Source organism: Rattus rattus, chromosome 6, assembly GCF_011064425.1.
Source record: "Rattus rattus isolate New Zealand chromosome 6, Rrattus_CSIRO_v1, whole genome shotgun sequence".
In the NCBI taxonomy this organism is placed as follows: domain Eukaryota; kingdom Metazoa; phylum Chordata; class Mammalia; order Rodentia; family Muridae; genus Rattus; species Rattus rattus.
Genome location: NC_046159.1, coordinates 83,056,220 through 83,074,175, shown reverse-complemented (window position 1 = coordinate 83,074,175; position 17,956 = coordinate 83,056,220). Strand labels below are relative to the sequence as shown.

At 45.3% G+C, this 17,956-nt stretch overlaps 1 protein-coding gene across 2 annotated transcripts in view; it reads left to right on the top strand.

Moving 5' to 3' along the window:
• The first annotated feature begins 732 nt into the window (after positions 1 to 732).
• Positions 733 to 17,956, top strand: part of Herc3 (HECT and RLD domain containing E3 ubiquitin protein ligase 3) — an 88,237-nt gene continuing 71,013 nt past the window's right edge. Inside the window, exons 1-2 of one of the 2 annotated variants that reach the window (XM_032906407.1) lie at positions 733 to 1,184; positions 12,372 to 12,626. In XM_032906407.1, the coding sequence (XP_032762298.1) occupies positions 12,401 to 12,626 (226 nt within the window). In that variant the 5' untranslated portion in view covers positions 733 to 1,184; positions 12,372 to 12,400. The remainder of the gene's footprint in view (positions 1,185 to 12,371; positions 12,627 to 17,956) is intronic. The other variant, XM_032906406.1, reaches the window with a different exon arrangement.

Below are 17,956 nucleotides of genomic sequence, written 5' to 3'. Positions count from 1 at the left end.
ATATAGTTTTCTTGAAGATTATTTGAAGATGAAAGGAGCGCTAGCTGGAAGCATTTGTGGCCTTGGGAGAAGAATGCTTGCATATCCTCTCAGAGGCCTGGTTAACCGAAGCTGATACTTCTATATCCCCATCCCCCCGCCCCCCACTCCCACTGGAGTTTTAGATCAAAGACAGTGCTTTATGATTTTAGAATTGGTGACTCTCATGCTTTCTGTTTTCTGCAGTGTGCTCTCCTCTAGTTCAGCCTTACTCTGCACCACTGCGGGCCCGCAGTACTTGGCCCCCAAGTGACATCGGTTTGGAACTACTCTCTATTCTGGCAGTCACCCTACAGCACACCATGCCAGTTGCCAGTCACAGTCCCCTTTCACCTCTGTATGAATAATAAGAACGAAGGAAGGAAGAAATTAACCAACCAACCAACCAACCAACCAACCCAATCGACTAAAACCCCTACACCATTGGGCATCGCTCCTTTGCATCCTCGCTGGGAAAAAGCAATTTCCCTCCAGCAAAGGTTACTCCTCCATTCTCCTGTTCTGTGGGTCCCGCAACCTCCTAGCCACCGATCCCACCACCTCCGGGTCGTCTCCCCTGCCCTAGGTCCCGCCCCCTCCCAGTTTCCTTCCAGCCGTGAGTACCGCTACCTCCCCGCCCCCTCCCGGTCATCTCCCGGGCCCCTCCCGCCCCGACGTCGCCCCGCCCTCTCCGCACCCGCCGCGCCCCGCCCCGCTGCCGCCGCCACCATTGGCCAGGCGGGAAGTCGTTCTCCTAGCTCCATCTGCGGGAGTGCGGGGGGGAAACTTCATTATTACTGTGACGCTGAAGGCCGGGGAGGCCCGAGCTGCCTGAGGGCTGCAGCCGCGGGGTCGGCGCTGCGGACCCGGGTGCGGGTGCAGGCGGGGCGACGATCTCAGGGCACCGAGCCCGCCGCACTCGCGGGGGAGGGAGGGGGCTGGGCTGTCCGCAGCTCCCTGTCGCGGAGGCGCCTCCCGGCTCTGCTCGGCCGCCGGCAGCGGGTGACCTCCCTGCGTGAAGAGCATCGCGGCGCGGCGGCAGGGGAATTCGCGTTGCGGCTGGCCGCGGGCTCCTCCCACCCAGCTGGCGGGCGGGGCTCGGGGATCCGGTGTCTGGTGCAGACGCTGCTGCGGCCGAGCGAGCCGACGGCTGGACCTTGGAGCAGGTGTGTGAACCAAAGGGCTGAACCTGGGGAGACTCGCTCCGGCTACTGCGGGATGCGTGTGCAGTTCGGGGCCCTAGGGAGGAATGCTTGAACTTTGCTCTTCCTGGCTGTTTTCCTTTAGAGTTCACACCTGCCCCATTAAGAAGTGCCTTAAATTTTACCTAAGGCGTCTAGGATTTTGCTGGGATTTGTCTCATCCGGGGTGCTCTGGGGGAGGACGATTCAAGTGATATCTTCCATTTTTATGTGCCTTCTGTCTCTTTCCACAAATAGGAAGCTATTTCTAGAACCTTTCACTTGATAATTTGATAAAGTGAACTGACTTTTAGTTTTAGATTGGAAAGACAGGAAAGCGAAGTAAAAAGGATTAGCATTTTAAGATGCAGCCAGAGCAATGTGGTACTTTCAGAGGCAAATTACAGTGCAGCCCTTTTTTGTATTCCTTTCCTCGGATATAAATCAGAAAAACAAAATCGGTGGCTTACACACTCCAGTTTTGACCCCATCTGAGAAGTTAGACTGCAGGAATCAAATTAGATGCAAAACACCTTTGTCATGAAAAAAAATAGAAGCCTGGTTCACTGGTAGCCACTTGGACTTGTTCAGTAAATAGTGGGCATTCATCGTGTTAAAAAAAAACGAAGCAGGAGTCCAAAAATGTTCCAAACTGTTGGAGAAGTCGTTGGGTATTGCATTTCATGTTGCGGGACAAACTTGAATCTCTTAAGATCTGTATAACCACTTAAATACGGCTGTGTAAGTAATGAAAGTCGCGCCTCTGCTGGAGACAAACAGCTTTGCACCAGTTTCAGAACTAAAAGTAATAGTCTAATTGAAAGGAATTCTCTTACGAAGGTGGAAATGTCTGAAACTCATTCAGGACCACGGACTATATTAATGGCTCATACCAACATAGCTGTTAGGTGGGGGATCTTATCACATCTTAATGCTCCCCCCCCTTTGTTTTATTTGGGTGACTGGAGGTGCCTGTCAGTGACTTCTTGTATTGCACGGAGAGGATATGGTAACAGGGAGAAACGAAAGTAGAAGTTGTGGTCAGGTGGCTAGCTTGCTGTGAAAGATGCCTGGAGAAATAAACAGGAAAATTGCATTATTTTTTCAATAGTTTCTGTCCAATCTATGTAAAAGATGTGAGAGTAGTGAAAATTTACTGCCCCTATTAGTGGCAAGAATTTTATAAGTTACTCACTTGGCTCTGGTCACATGAAAGATGACTAACGTGATCAAGGTTGGATTGAGGTTATCCTAACCAAAACCCTGGTCCTGATATACACTGAAAAACATTCCCTCTTTAATAGCTAAACGTATTCTTAGTTTCAGAAGTTTACTCATACCTTTCTTTTGGAGGTGGAGTCATGCTATATAGTATAGACTAGCTTCTAAGTTACTATAGCCCAAGTGTACATAGAACTCTCAGTAATCCTCCTGCTTCAGCCTTATAAGCCCTGGGATTACAGGTGTGCACCATCACTCTAGGTTTATGTATTTTTAAGCACTTAGGAGAGCCCTGTTCTGAAGTTATTTCTTTAATGCGCATCTCTTTAACGTGGTGGGACAGTCCTGGCTTCTAGTCCAAATGCCTAGTGTCTGATTAGGGGTGAGCTAACTTAAGGCCTCCAAGCCTTAGTCCCAGCCCCCCTCCCCACCCCCAGTCTTGTAAATGGTGATAATATCTAATGCCCAGAGCTGAAAAGAGGATTAAACAAAGTTAACATAAAGGCCCAAACGGATATAGCTGCTTGGTAAGGGATCCTAACACATCTTCATGCATTCCCTTTGCTTTGAGGTAGTGCAGAGAAAAAGGTAAGTTCAGAAAGTGGGGGGCCTAATTGCTGGGCTCTTCTTCAACAGCTTCTCTGTCCTCTCTTCCCTTCGCCCCCCCCCCTTCGTTCTAAGACTGGATTTTATATAGCCGAGGCCAGCCTTGAACTCACGGTTGATGCTCCTGCCTTCGCCCCCTTAAGTGTCGTCTTTCTCTGTAGCCACTTAACTGACCAGTGACTCGCTCAGCTGCCATTTCTGCTGGATTGGTAAACCTGTTTCGGCAAGATGACCCCTTTGACAGTACTACCCTTGCCCTCTTAAACGTGTGAGACATTCAGAAGTGACACTTGCTGGTGCTAAGGTGTGTGCTTCTGTGCAGGTGAGCTCTTTTATCACGAGTCAAGGTTGTAGAGGACAGTCTGGTTAACTATTGAGATTGGCTTGCTCCCCCTCTCCCTCTGCTGCCTTAGTTCTGGTTGTGTAATCACTGATGATTTAGCGAATATGAGCTCACTTATTGCCCACAGCTTGTCTTTTTACATTTTTTTTTAAAAAAATGTCCTATTGACATATATTAATTACATATAGTAGTGGTTTTATTATCACATTTTATAAATTCGTAATTATTTTGATCATATGCAGCTTTGCCTTTAAACTCCTATTTACAAAATGGTAGAGAGTGTGGTTTTTGTGATTTGGTTTGCTTTTATTTGAGACCCAGGTCAGGGTCATGCTCCAGAGCATGGCTTGCCGTCTGGCAGAGGAAACTTGAATTCTGCCTTTTGACTTCGGCAGGCAGGTTCTATTTCAGCTCCTTATTTACATGTTCCTGGGCAAGTGATTTAATCTTCTTGCTAATCTTGAGGTTTCTAAAGTGGTTTTGCCAACTTAAACTCCCACCAGCTGTGCATAATAAGACTTCTGGCTGTTCTAGATCCTTGCTTGACAGAGGGTAAATTAAATAAAGTTTTCAGATCTAGACCCTGGGTAGGTTTGCAGTCATGGGAGCACTGCTTCCCCCCCCCCCCTTGGTTCAGAAATCATTTTTGAGCCCTGTCCTACTTAGCGTTACTAGTGCTGTGATGAAACACCATGACCAATGCATGGGCAGGAAAGGGTTTGTTCCACTTTATGCTTCCACATCACAGTCCATCACCAGAGGAAGGCAGGGCAGGAACCTGGATGCAGGAGCTGATGCAGAGGCCGTGGAGGAGTGGTGCTGACTGGCTTGCTTACAGCACCCAGGACTGTCTGCTCAGGGTGGCCTCACCCGCAGTGGGCTGGGCCCTCCCTCATTAATTGATACTTAAGAGAATGCTCTACAAGCTTGCCTACAGCTCGATCTAACGGAGGGGTTTTCTTGAAGTTCCCTCTGCTCAGATGACTTTGGCTTCTGCTAAGCTGCATAAAAGTACCCAGCACAAGCCCCTTCTAGGTACTGGACACCAGTGTGGTCTCTAAAGGTGGAGAAATGAACAAGAGTCTCAGGCTTGGAGCTACCATGGAGAGCCAGAATGCCATTCTGTCTGTCGTAGCACATTGGTGTGCTTGCTGCCTCGCTCCTCCCCTCCCGTGTGTGTGTGTGTGTGTGTGTGTGTGTGTGTGTGTGTGTGTGTGTGTGTGTGTGAGAGAGAGAGAGAGAGAGAGAGAGATGTTTGGATGTTTGGGCCTTGCTGGGCATGACGCTTTACACTTATGGCCCCCTCCTAGGTGAAGCTGGGGCAGGATGGTTTTTCATGGGTTTTAGACCAACCTGTACTACATGGCAAGACTCAGAAACAGAACAATGGAGGTCTAGATAGATGGCAGTGCAGCTCATGGTATAGCCCTGACCTCAGTCCCCGGTAGGTAATGCAAACAACAGCAAAACCCCACGTTTTGTTAGCTGTGGTGGCTCACCTCTTTGATCTCAGTACTTGGGAGGCTGAGGCAGGAGGATTAATGTGAGCTTTATTGTAAAAGGCATTTCACTTTCAGGTACAGCTGAAGCACAGGAGGTCCATTTTAAGTGGAGAAATACATTGTTATTCTTGCTCGGAATAGAGACTTAAGTAGCCATATCCAGGTTGGAAACCACTGCTGTACACAGGGTAAACGTGGGGAGTGTGGTTTTCTGGGATCAGGACTCGGTTCACTTGCTCTCTGCATCCTCCATCGAGGCTGCCCGTCGGTGTGGGCATAGGGTATGGAGGAAGGCTCTGAGAAGTGGAACACTGCCTAACCCGTGCTTTTCTAAATTGAAAAATACTTGTATCATAAAGTAATGCTGACGATGTGTGTTTAAAAGGACAGAAGCAGAACATCACCCTGCTATTGGAGCTCCTCCTGGGTGTTCCAGATTGTCCCTTCGGCCCCTCATACCTCCATAAGCACTGCCTTCTGTTTTGTGTTTATGAAGGTTTTTGGTTCGTACCTTTACAATGACAATGTATTTGTTTTACAGCATTTAAACTCCGTAACATTCTGATTTCTTTTGTAACTCAAAACGTCCTGGGACTCAGTTATACCTTTAGTTTATTTTTAACTGCTGTGCAGGATTCTATTTTATGCATATGTAGTTTGTTTCCTTTGAGAAAAGTCTCATAAGTCCAGGCTGGCCTTGAACCCCTGATCCTTCTGCCTGTATTAGATGCTGAGATTACTTTTTTTTTTTTTACTGGTTATTTATTTCCATTTCAAATGTTATCCTCTACTGAGATTACTTTTTAGTCACCTCATAAAACATTCTTGTTTCTGCCCTGAGTAGCCTCTTAGGGGATGCCTTATAGGTGTGTACCAGCAACAGCTTTTTTTATTTGTTTGTTTCTAATCATAATGAAATTCTTATATATATGAATTATATATTTATTCACTTTTAATCTAAATATATTTTATGTAGGTTTATATACATATACAGAAAGATATGTATTTATACTTATAATATATAAATACTTATTTATATATAAGTCTATGGTATATATCATGATGTCTAGATTAATGAATTTCTAACTGTATTGTATGGTGAGATAGCCAGTAGCCAATGTACTTACTTCTATTAAAATTAAAATCAAATAATATTGAAATATCAGTTCTTCAGTTGTATTAGCCACATTTCAAATGCACAGCCACTATAGTGGACAGTGCCAGCATACAGTATTTCTTCCCTGCTTCGAGTTCCAGGTTTCCAGGTTTGCTGTCCGACTCTGTCTCTGTGCAGTTGCACGAACGCCCATAGCTTCTTAATGAGTTAGGCAGTCTGGCTGTAGACTCAGAAATGAAATGGCTGTGCTGTGCAGCATCCACGTCCCCGGATCGTCACCAGAAAATGCCAGCTTGTTTTCCAGAGTTGCTAATGGCAGTTCACACTCATTAGCTGTGAGTAAGAGCTCTGGCTGTTCTGGTGTTACCAGGCTGTCACATTCTCGCCAGGCTGGCTGGGTGTCTTTTGAAGGCAGCCCACAGCTCCCATGGAGAGCTTCCCATTCAGTGAGCTTCACAAAGCCTAATGCCAGCTTGTGAAGAAGGCACCATGCTAAGAAGGTAATGGGGAGGAGCAGGAATGCTATGTCATGGCTGAAAGGGTCTGAGGACCCAAATCCCACTAAAGCACCAGGAAGCCACAGAAGGGACTGGATGTCTTGTCGAACATTTGCTTGCCTTTTATGCAATTCTTGCTAGCAGAAAAAAAAATGTCAATAATAAAGCAAGTCATTAGAATGAATCTTGTTATTGGCATTTGAGCTTTGTCTCTAAATTTGCTTGCATTTGGGGTGTGCCTGCAATGCACTGAATCCTTGTACACGGCCTTAACACCTGCACGCACATCACCATTCATGTATCTATTGGTAAGCATATTTGAGAGGACATACATCATTATCTTAGGTGAGATTATGAGTCCTGCCTCCATGTTACTAGGTTTCCATGACTTTCAGAGGAGTAGGAATCGGTTGTTAGGTAGAGCTGTAGACATGAAGTTAAGACAGTTTTGGAAATGGAGGTTGCCACTCAGTATTCTGCTCACTCACTAGGATTGGAACACACAGATCTATCTATCTACCTTCTCCCTCCAGATTTTAAAGGAAACCCGGAAAGCTCTCCTGCAACCTCAGATGCCCTAAAGAAAAATATGGCCGTGTTGGAAGCTCAGCTTTGCTGTGGTGCAGGCTTGGCAGGACATAGCTGATGTTAGTCCTGGCCAAGGATTTTAGGAGTGACACCTCAGCCTCTTCTGGAACTGTCTTGTCTGCAGAGGACTTAATGCAGAACACCAGCCTCGTAGGAATCACAGTGACCCTTGGTGGTCACGTCACTTACTACGTTATGCTAGGACAGTGCTGAGCCCTTTCTACACATTTTGTCCTAGAACTTAGTTATTTCTCCATTGGAGAGAAGGGAAACAGGCCCGGAAGTCTCTGCACTTCCTTCTCCAGGCTTCCCGGCTAGTTTGTGGTTAACTTGAGCTGAGTTGACCCATTTGACCATTCAGAGTATCAATCGCTTACCAAGACTAAACGAGAAAACGAATGAGCCACGTATAACACCCAGAGTAAGTTGTCCTTTGAAAGCCATCTCTGCTTTTGTTTTGTGGTCGAAGGAATGAGAGGCAGGAAGTGGAGAAGCTGAGGCGGAGGAGGTGTAGACATGGGTGCCATTCTGTAGCCTTCTGTCATAGGCTCTATGATTGTGTATTTTGTAGGGAAACAAAAGAATCACCTTCCTTAATAGTAAGGAGGCAGTAAATGTAGAAAAATGGATGAGCGAAGTGAAGGGATCAAAATGCCCAGTGACACATAGACTGGCTGAACTAGACATTAAGTTCGTGGACACTGGAAGCAGCCAGCTTTAGGGGTTCAGTTTACAGCAGGTCTGTAAGTGAAAGCTGAATTACTGGTATGTGTGGGGTCCTCCTCCTTTTGAGAGGGTCTCACTCTTACTCATGATGACCTCAAATGCATGTTTCTTCTGCTTTAGCCATCCAAGTACTGGGATCTCCAGGCATCTTCCATTATGCCTGATTGGCTGGATTCTTTAACACACTGAGCCTAACCTGAGGGCTGGATGATTTCAGTGACCCTCGCTGCCATTTTGAGACATTATGATAAAACCCCAACCATATTCCAATTAGGAAACCAACCCTCCTACAGAGATGCCTCGGTTTATGTTACTGCCTAGTTCTCCTGGCAGATTTCACCTGTCTACTGTTTCTTCCTAAAGTGTTGCTACTTGTCAGTCGGAGGTCACACTTCAGGCTGCTCACCCACACCTACAGGCTGCTCGCCTAGGATTATCCTCACCCAGAGCACTGTGGGTTCAGCTGTGTCTCAAGCACAAACTCCTCTAAAGTTGATTGGCTCAGGATGCCAGCAGAGTATTGAAGAGAGATGCCGTGTAGGTCGGGATGCTCGCACCCCATTGGTCAATGTGTTCCCTCACTGTTGTAGATTCTGCCTGGGGGTTGGGGGAATTAGGTTGCTCGTTCATCATGGAACCCAAGAAGGACAAATTTAGTAACTGGTGTGATGGAGTCCTATCTACACTATTACGTCATTCTTCAGTAGTACATCAAATAGATTGACTATTGATCAGGGTATTCATTCTTAGAGGACAGTTCTGGGGATTCTTGGGAACGCTGAACATTCAGCAGTCTTATTGTAGGTTCCATCCTGGAAAGGTCAAGCATAGAGTCTGAATTCAACCCCCCGGCTGTGCCACAGTGTGAGTATGGTCCTATGGGTGCTTCCCTTAGCACACTGTCTCATCTTCCCTTCCCTTCATATGTGTATTTGTACATACATACATATACACATGCATGCATACATACACAGTCACTTTTTGGTCTTTCTGTATGTGTAAAATCTTATAGAAGATTAAACAGACCAATACCTTTGAGTTTGACTTAGAATAAGCTCAAATTATGTTTTACTTCTATATGTTCTTAATGATGTAATTATTAATATTAACAGTCAGGGGTTAATTTTATTCCAAGTTAAAAAAAATACCCAATTCTGACAAAAGTAGGTGCCCAGAGCAATAATGTTTTAAAAAGCATGATTTATGTGATTTAGTTGATTCTGATTATTTCCAGTAATTACATTTTATAAAGCTACTATGAACAGCACATTAGTGACCTATGGAAACCTTACTTCCAGGCAGAGGAGGCCACTATGTTTTTGTCACCAAGAATGTTGCTTTATGTGTGCCTGTTTAGTATACAGTACAACTAATTACATATCTCTTTATACACTAATTGAGGACAGTTTCCTCTCTCTTTTTTTTGGTCTGGGTAATGAGATGTTGGTATTTATACTGTGAGCTTCTGATGTCTGTTGTGAACCCACAGACCCACAGATGCTCCCCACAGTCTCTGTGTCAGTGTCATGTCCTCCAGATATTACTCTGGCATTTTTGAGGGGTGGCTTAATGTAAAGATAGATGAATTTCTGTTTCTTTTTTTTTTTCTGTTACTGATTATTGATGGACTAACAACTAACATTTTTATTTATTCATGAAGAGAACTCACCTAAAACACACATGTTCTTCTCACAGCAGCCTTCTTGCACCAAGTGTCACTGCAAGGCATTTCAGCTCTAAGCTTAAAGGTAATTCTGAACAGCAGAATCACCAACGTGTCAAGGCTACACCATTAACGAGTCTACAAGAATAATTCCAGCTAACGTTTGAGCAGGCTCTCAGCTCTGGACCTCTTGATTGCACGGCAGACACTCTTAACTGCTGAGTCATCTCTGGTCCCTAGACACATTTCCTTCTCTTGGCTGATCCTGTAGTTGCACATCTCTTAATTATGACTATTCTGTGCTCAGAGGGAACATATATTTTAAATTTTACAATTTCATGCTTTTGTTGAAAGCTGAAAAATTCAAATAAATTAGACTTACCGTAGTGCAGTTGTGTTTTGTATACTGATACAGTGTAGTCATTATTAGAGTATTTTGTGTTGTGGTATTGTAGGTAACATGTTACTCCAGTAGCAGGGTCGACCTGTGGATCCGTGTGGACACTGGTGTTGGTCTTGTGTGTGGAGTGTGGCTGTGTAGCCTCCAGCTGTGTGACTATGGTGTTTTTTGAGCGCTGGGAGTGCTGCTTTATTTAAAAGTGGTTGTTACAATGATGACAGGAGGTAATAGTAAACTACATAATATTGCAGCGGCTAATAGTGTAACATCTTGGTGCTAATACAGTTATTGATAGGAGAAAGAAGACAAAACCACAAACTATTAAATTGACAGAATTGAGTGTGGACCAGCAATTGAGTTACCTGGGGAAGTTCCATTGTAAACAAATGTCTTATCCTTGTTCTCTCTCTGCCTGTTTTGTACTTAGAGGTTTTCTTTCCTAATCTTAGCAGTTTATCGAAGAACGATACCTAAGCTTAATGCTTGCTTAGTCTAGCATCTAGACAAGATATTAAACTCTTGGGAAGAAGCAATACTTTCTGGTTATGAAAAAAAATGAAGTTCAGTTTTGTATGTTCCTGCCTTTGTAGAAAGTTTCAAAAAATTTAAAGAATAAATTCGGATTACTGTAGTGCAGCTGTGAAAATATTTTACATAAATCAAGGACACAGTACTGTTTCTGTTGTCAAGAAGGGTTGAAGCAGGAGACTCATTGGATTATAATGTTTGCAGATATTGCTTTTACGTTAGGAGGAAGGAGTTGCCTATCTTAAAGCCTGCGCTGTGAAAAAAAGGCTGTGTGCTTTGTGCCCCTGGGTCCTTAGAAGTCAGTCAGAGTTCTCGCTGTGGGCTGGTTGATGGTGTTGTCTCGCTGTGTCTAGCCCTGTTGCTCATAGTGAGACTGTGTGTCCTTAGGGCCTGGAGGTGATTAAGTAGAATGCCTGAAATGTGTGTACTACAGAAAGTTGAAATGTAATCTGAGTGTTCCTAAGGCCAGAGTTGGGAAGATTTCCTTTAATATCCAAATAAAGAAATTTAAATGACAAACTCTGCTGACTAGAAGTCTTCTCCAGAATCGGTAGGGCAGGAAGTAATATTTAAATGTCTGTCACTTGCCTACAATTCTTGGTTTCCTCACAATCCTCCATCTTCATGATCTTCATTTTAGTCTTCGTGAAGTACTCTGGATTTTCTGTTTGTTTTTTGTTTTTAGAATTACCCTCTTGTGGATGCTTGCAGCCAACCATAGAACTGAGCATAGGGTCCCCAATGGAGGAGTTAGAGAAAAGATTGAAGGAGATGAAGGAGTTTGCATCTGCATAGGAAGAACAACAATATCAACCAACCAGACCTCCCCAGATCTCCCAGGGACTAAACCACCATCCCCAAAGAACACAGGGATAGACCTATGGCTCTATCCGCATATGTAGCAGAGGGTGGCCTTGTCAGCATCAGTGGGTGGAGAGGCCCTTGGTTCTGTCAAGGCTTGATGCCCCAGTGTAGGGGAATATCAGAGAGGGGAGGTGGGAGGGAGTGGATGGGTGGGTGGGTGAGGGAACACCCTCATAGAAGCAGGGGTTAGTGGGAGAGTGGGTTTCTGGAGGGGAAATTGGGAAATGGGATAACATTTAAACTGGAAATTAAAAAATGCAATTAAAAAAGAAAAATAGAATTTCCCTGCTCCCGCCAAGGTTCTGCTTTTCTCCTCCAGTACTTATTGTAAGGATGTCAAGACTCACTAGATGTTTTCTTCAGTAAGGAATTGCCCTGTTTGATATTTCCAACTGTAGTGAGAGCAAGAGCCACAGAACTTTTGAAGAACTACCCATCATTTTCTAGAGCAGCCCTACTATTTTGTGTCCTTGTAGAAGGGCTCCATCTTAAACTGGCCACTTTGGTGTGTATGAGCTGGTAGAGAGGGAGATTTTGTCTTTACTTCTTTGGAAAAGCATCCCGCTGTGGGGTGTATTTTGAAAAGCTTGAGGATGTTGTCAGCAGTAGTCTGTTGGCCAAAGTTGATACCTGGCTATCTGGAAGAAGCCTACACTATTCTCTGATCTCTGGTGAAGGGCGTTAGAAATATGATGGGGTTACGTTTGAAGAATAGAAAGAAGAAACCATTAGTTCAGGTAGACAAGTAGCCATGCCAGAGGAGGCAGGCCCAGGTGGATGGAGAGATTGTGTCTGTAGAGGGCCAGGTAGGATTGTAAAATTTTCCTTTAAGCGCTACTAAAACACAAAACAGCATCTTTCTAACTTAGAGAACTACTTTTGATAATATTAGCATGTTTTATTTTAAAATGCAAGGCGTGATGATTATTAGGCGAGGGCTATTTTTAATTAACCCAAAAGTAATGGATCTTGTTGTGAGGGTTCATTCAGCTCTCACATCATTTGCTCACATGGGAGAGTCATTTTAATTGGTTGTATTTGTTACTTGATTTCTTCTGGTGCTTTTAAATGATTTTTTCCTAACCTTCCTATTTTTTAAAACAAAACTCTTTTCTAGGCTATATGAGACCCTGAAGGATAAGAACAATGCTATGTTGGGGGTATTGGTCCCTGGGCCAACCAGGCATCAGCTCCAACCTGCAAGGGATCGTGGCTGAGCCCCAGGTGTGCCGCTTCGTATCCGACAGAAGCATCAAGGAAGTGGCATGTGGAGGAAACCATTCCGTGTTCCTGCTGGAGGATGGGGAAGTTTATACGTGTGGCGTAAACACCAAGGGGCAGCTTGGCCATGAGAGGGAAGGTAACAAGCCAGGTAAGTGCCACGCCTTGATTGTTAGACACCTCCAAGACAAATGGTAGCAGCTCATGTCTTACCAATCCCCTTTCTTCAGGGAAGCGCTGGCTTCTTTAAGTAGTGCAGTATTCCCCATTGAACTGTGTCTAATTTAAGCCATGTAATGGGAAAATAGCCTTTCTTCTTTTAATCTTATTATACAACATGCAAAGCAGGATTGAGAGGTGATTTTCCTTAGTAATTGAAAGCCAAGACATGAGGGCTTTAAACAAGGAGTCCTCACGTGATCAGTATCAAGTTTCCTCCCTGGTTTCCTCTGCATTCTTTTATTTCTGGAACATGCTTTTGTAAAGCATTTGGTGCTGAGTGCTGTGTGGGACTTTGAGAGCTCTCCGCGAGGGATGCTGTGACGAGGCGAACCTGTGCTTCTCATGTCAAGTTCTCCACATGGATGTTTGGGTGCAGGCTTGTGACAGATATGCTGGGGTGGATTGGAGAGGTGAGGTGGGCAGAGCAAAAAGGATGAGTAGACTTTTGACCCATGAGCATTGTGTGTGTGTGTGTGTGTGTGTGTGTGTGTGAGAGAGAGAGAGAGAGAGAGAGAGAGAGAGAGAGAGAGAGAGAGACTGACTGACTTAGTCTTGACTGCACCCCAGTGTGTGGGTGGTAGATGGTTTTGTGTGTGTGAGTATGTGTGTGTGTGGGGAGAGGGGAGGGAGGGGGAGGGAGAGAGAGAGAGAGAGAGAGAGAGAGAGAGAGAGAGAGAGACTAACCAACCACCCCCAGGGTGTGGGGTGGCAGTTGTGGTGTGTGTGTGTGTGTGTGTGTGTGTGTGTGTGTGTGTGTGTGTGTGTGCCTGTGTGAGACCTAGTACTGAGTGTCCCTCAGGGTATGGGTGGCAGGTGCTTGTGTGTGTGTGTGTGTGTGCGTAGCTGAGTACTGAGTGTACCTTGGGGTGTGGGTGGACAGGTGTACTAGTGCTGTGCTGAGACCGGTAATAGTGGTGGGGGGGGGTGCGGAAAGGCTAAGTGGAAGACAAGAGCTCATTAGAGTTCTTACATCTGTGCTTTTCATTGGTTTCTGACAGCCAGTGTGCATTGTAACACCTGATATTCCACATCTTTTTCTTTTCACTTTATCATTATAGGACCTAAGTTTGACCCTCAATGTGCTTTCGGTGTAGACTTGGGACCTTAGAGTGGTTGTACTGGGGCGAACCTCCTTACTGTGCTCGCAGTTTGGAACCTAGCACGCTTGTGAGCCAGTTTCTTGGCTCCTTGTTGCTCCTTCACTCAGTCCAGATTAAGTCTAGACATCGAAGCTTCATGAAAGAGCGGTCACCAGGGCTGGAGAGATGGTGTGGCGGTTGACAATCGGTTGACAATTGTTGCTTTTTCTAGCATCCAGGTCTGTTGGCTCAGAACTTCCCGTAACTCCAGCTCTAGGGGGTCCAGTGACCTTTTCTGGTCCCAGTGTTTACCAAATGTGCGTGGCGTATACTCACACAGACAAATATGAATGCACGCAATTTCCTTTTAAAAGAAAAGGCCATGGGTGGTGTTCAGTTACCTCCAGCATCTGTGAACCTGCAGGTCAGGAGCACTCATCTGGGGTCATTAAGGGGAATTGCATCGTGTGACCTGATTCATGGTTCTTCCTCATTTACCTTACCATGTGGCATGTGCCTAAGACCCTGTGTTGCCCTGCTGTTCTGGGCTGGGCCCAAATGTCAGTCTTAATTTGTAATCGAGACTTCACGTTGAGCATTTGAAAACAGTAGACTACAGGGTTGGTTTTAGACAGAACTTATGGTGCGTTTAATGGGGAATGCTTGTAGTCTTAGCACTTGAGGGGTAGAGGCAGGAGACCCAGACTTCAAGGCTGCACTTACCTGTAAAGCAATTGCAGGTCAGCCTGGGAAATGGGAAACTGTGTCCTCTGCTCTAAATCATGAAAGTATGAGTGTCCTTAGAGGGCTTCCTTCTGTTCACTGTCTGCCACCGAGCTCCCACTCGGACAGTGCCCACTGCGTGTGCTCCTGCGGATGAAATCGCAGCTTGCTTTCCTAACACGTTGCCCTGATTCTTGGAATTTTGGGGAATGGATTTGTAGGCTCACCTATCCACTAATGCGCTTTTATACAATGCATCGGATATGCAAAATACTCAGTGCTTGTTTTGTGCAGTAAAATACTATCAAGGAAAAGTGCCAATAATTAATAAATGAGCAAAGCATGTTATATGTTTTATCCTTAGTACAATATAGCAGGAAATTTCTGCTTTTTACTGATGGATGTCTCAGTGGAAAACATTAAAACCTAGCATTTTTTTCTGCCTTCTCTTAGAACTCACTGAGTCACATTACGCCCATTAACATCCTGTTTCTTCAGGTGAGAGGCATTGTCTGTTGATGAGTGCCTGTGGAGGGGTGTGGCAGCTCCCAGCCTGCCTCTCACAGGGAATGTTGATGTTCAGACAGAAATTGGTGCCCCTGACTCTCCTCACTCCAGTGACTTTTTTTTTTTTTTTTAAATATATGTGTGTGTGTGTGTGTGTGTGTGTGTGTGTGTGTACGTGCACGTGTGTTTATGCTTATATCACGGCACATATCTGGAAGTCAAAGTACAACTTTGTGGAGGATTTCAAGTCAGGCAGCATAGTACAGGGATTGCTCAACGCTGTCTGACTCTTTCGTCCATCCTGGAGGTAGGCTGTGCTATTGTTTAATACAGTATCTCCAGGCCCTGTCTCCAGCAGGATGAGTCATGCTCCTTGAAGCTCTTTCTAGCAGCTGGGAAACTCTGACCTTTCTCTGAAATTACAAGGCTGAATGCCTGAGTGGAGAGTCTGAGAAATAGTCTGGTCTTTTTACCATTAGGAAGTAAGCGTAGTCCTAGACAGGCTTCTTTCTGAGCTTCAGTTCTATTTTCTCTTAAAGGATGAGACTTCTGGTATTGTAGATTGTCGCCCTCCCATCCCTCAGGGGGTGTGTGTTTCTTTTTGACACATATTCTCATGTAGCCCAGGCTGGACTTAAACTTTATGTGAAACCACACGTGACCTTGAACAACTGATCTCTTGTGTAGGCTCCAGGGCTGGGATTACAGCTTTGAACCACCCTCATTTTTCCCGGCCCTGCGTTTGGCAGGTAGCTTCACTCAGAGGTACAGGTGTACACGTCTCACTCCATGTCTCTGTCTCAAAGCCTGGAGTGGAAGCAGATAGGAAAAGGAAGAAACGTGGTGGCACAATAATGTCAACTTATCATTCGAAGGCGCTGTGATGGGTGTAAGTGCAGTCTCACATGTCTCTAGAGAGCCTTGGGACACAGTTCCCAAGAGCTAGTGGGAGCCTGCGGGCCTCTGAAGTAAGTGGGCAGTGTGGAGCAACCCTTTGCTTGGACCCAGGGTTAGGCCAGCACCTACCACAGCCAGGGCTGGGTGATTGCAGAAAACCAGAGAAGGCCTTTGGAGTCAGCGAGGGGAGGAGCTGGGTCCTACCTGGGATGTAACTTTGGTAAGCCAGACTCCTAGGTAAATTAAAAGAAAGTCCAGAAATTTCTCTTCCACTTTAAGCTAGTATGTTAATTATAAACTTCACAGCCACTGTTGAATAGTGCCTCTGAATGGAGAGGCGTGTAGGTGGGTGCCTCCCTCTCATGCTTTAACTTTTTCATGGTGTTATAAATCTGGGTACCATTGGATTTATTTTTAATGAGGGGAGGAAAGAGATTGAGCTTTCATGCTCTGTGTGCTTCTTGGGAATCGTTACCTGGAGAGCTACTAGACAGAGAAGGGCAGCAGAGGGCTATGGGTAGAAATCAGTAGACAGAACACACAGAACACGGGTGTAGTCTTCTGTGCTGTGGGAAAGAAAGGAAGGGAAACAGGACAGACAGGCTCTACTGGAGAGATCTTCCTGGCATCAGAATGGTCTTTCAAGTACCCCTGGGGAGGAAGCTGCATGAGAGCCCTTTGCTAAGAGCGTGTTCCTGTGAGTGCCAGGTTGAGCTTTCAGCCCACATGATACAGATCAATTATCTTTGGAATATGAAGGTGCCTCAGAAATGAGTGTGCGATGATGTACCCTAAGGATGTGAGGAGAAGCGAGTTGGAGGTGTTCTGTGGGCTCTAAGGTCTTAGATACGGCAGTGGTTAATGCGTCCTTCTGTGGCTGCAGGGAATGTGAGACTATGGTCTGTGTCTGCAGTCGTCACACTCAGATCGCCTGCAGCACTGTGGATGCAGATGACGAGTGCAGCCATGGAGGACTCGCTGCTTTGCCTTATAAATCAAATTTGTCTTGAAAATCCAATGACCCAAGGAACTGTGAGTCAGACCTGTGGAGGAGGATTGTTGTGCGGTCTCAGGACGGAGGGTTTCAGTTTGGCAGTCTGTCTAGCTGGCTGTCAGGTTGTTTACTTGCTGTCTAACTGGTATGACACATGGACTTGGCTTTCTGATTCAGAGACCCGATGTTTTTCTCCTTGAGAATATGTGTTACTGTAGATGCCCTTAAGGCTCCGTGTTCCCCTCAGACTGCCATTTTCAATTTCTCAGATTAGTAGTGCACCCCGATCCCTGTGTGTGACAGGGAGGGATGATTTCTTTTTAAAGAGTTGTTACAAGTTATGTGTACATGTGTACGTATCTGTGTGGGGTTATGTGCACACGAGTGCAGTTGCCCATTGAGGCTAGAAGACGTTAGATCCCCAGAGCTGGAGTTATAGTTGGTAGTTATGGCTGCCCAGCCGGGTGTTGGGAACCTAACTTAGCTCTGTTGCAAGAGCAGTGCATGCTGTTAATCTTCAGACTGCAAGAAGGGGATATTTTGAGAATAGGCAGAATATTGAAACTCCCAGCTATGTCTGTCTATTAACTGTGTAAAGAGAGAAGGGTTATTGTTTAGAGGTGTGTGTGTGTGTGTGTGTGTGTGTGTGTGTGTGTGTGTGTGTGTGTGTGTGTGTGTGTGTGAGATCTGTTTGCAAACAGCCTAAGGGCAATGAGGCTTGAGACAACCAGAAGCTTTTTCCTGACGACTTATTAAACCTCATCCAAACCCAGTGTCCAGCCTTCCTGGGCTCTGGTTCTTTGGCCTTCTGCCTTTTCTTTCCTTTCACCATCTTACGTTCTCATATCTCAGCCCACCCTCACCCCTTCATCAAGACAGTCCTACTGATTAGAGGACTATTACTAATTCCTCTATGTTCTTGTCTGTTCATCATTTCAGAAGACAATATTTTTATAGGCAACTTAATTTGTCACTGAAAAATAAGTAAGGAAACACGGACATCCTTTTAGTGAGCTCAGTAGAAACTGCCGTCAGTCCATTTATTGCCCCTGTGTGGCC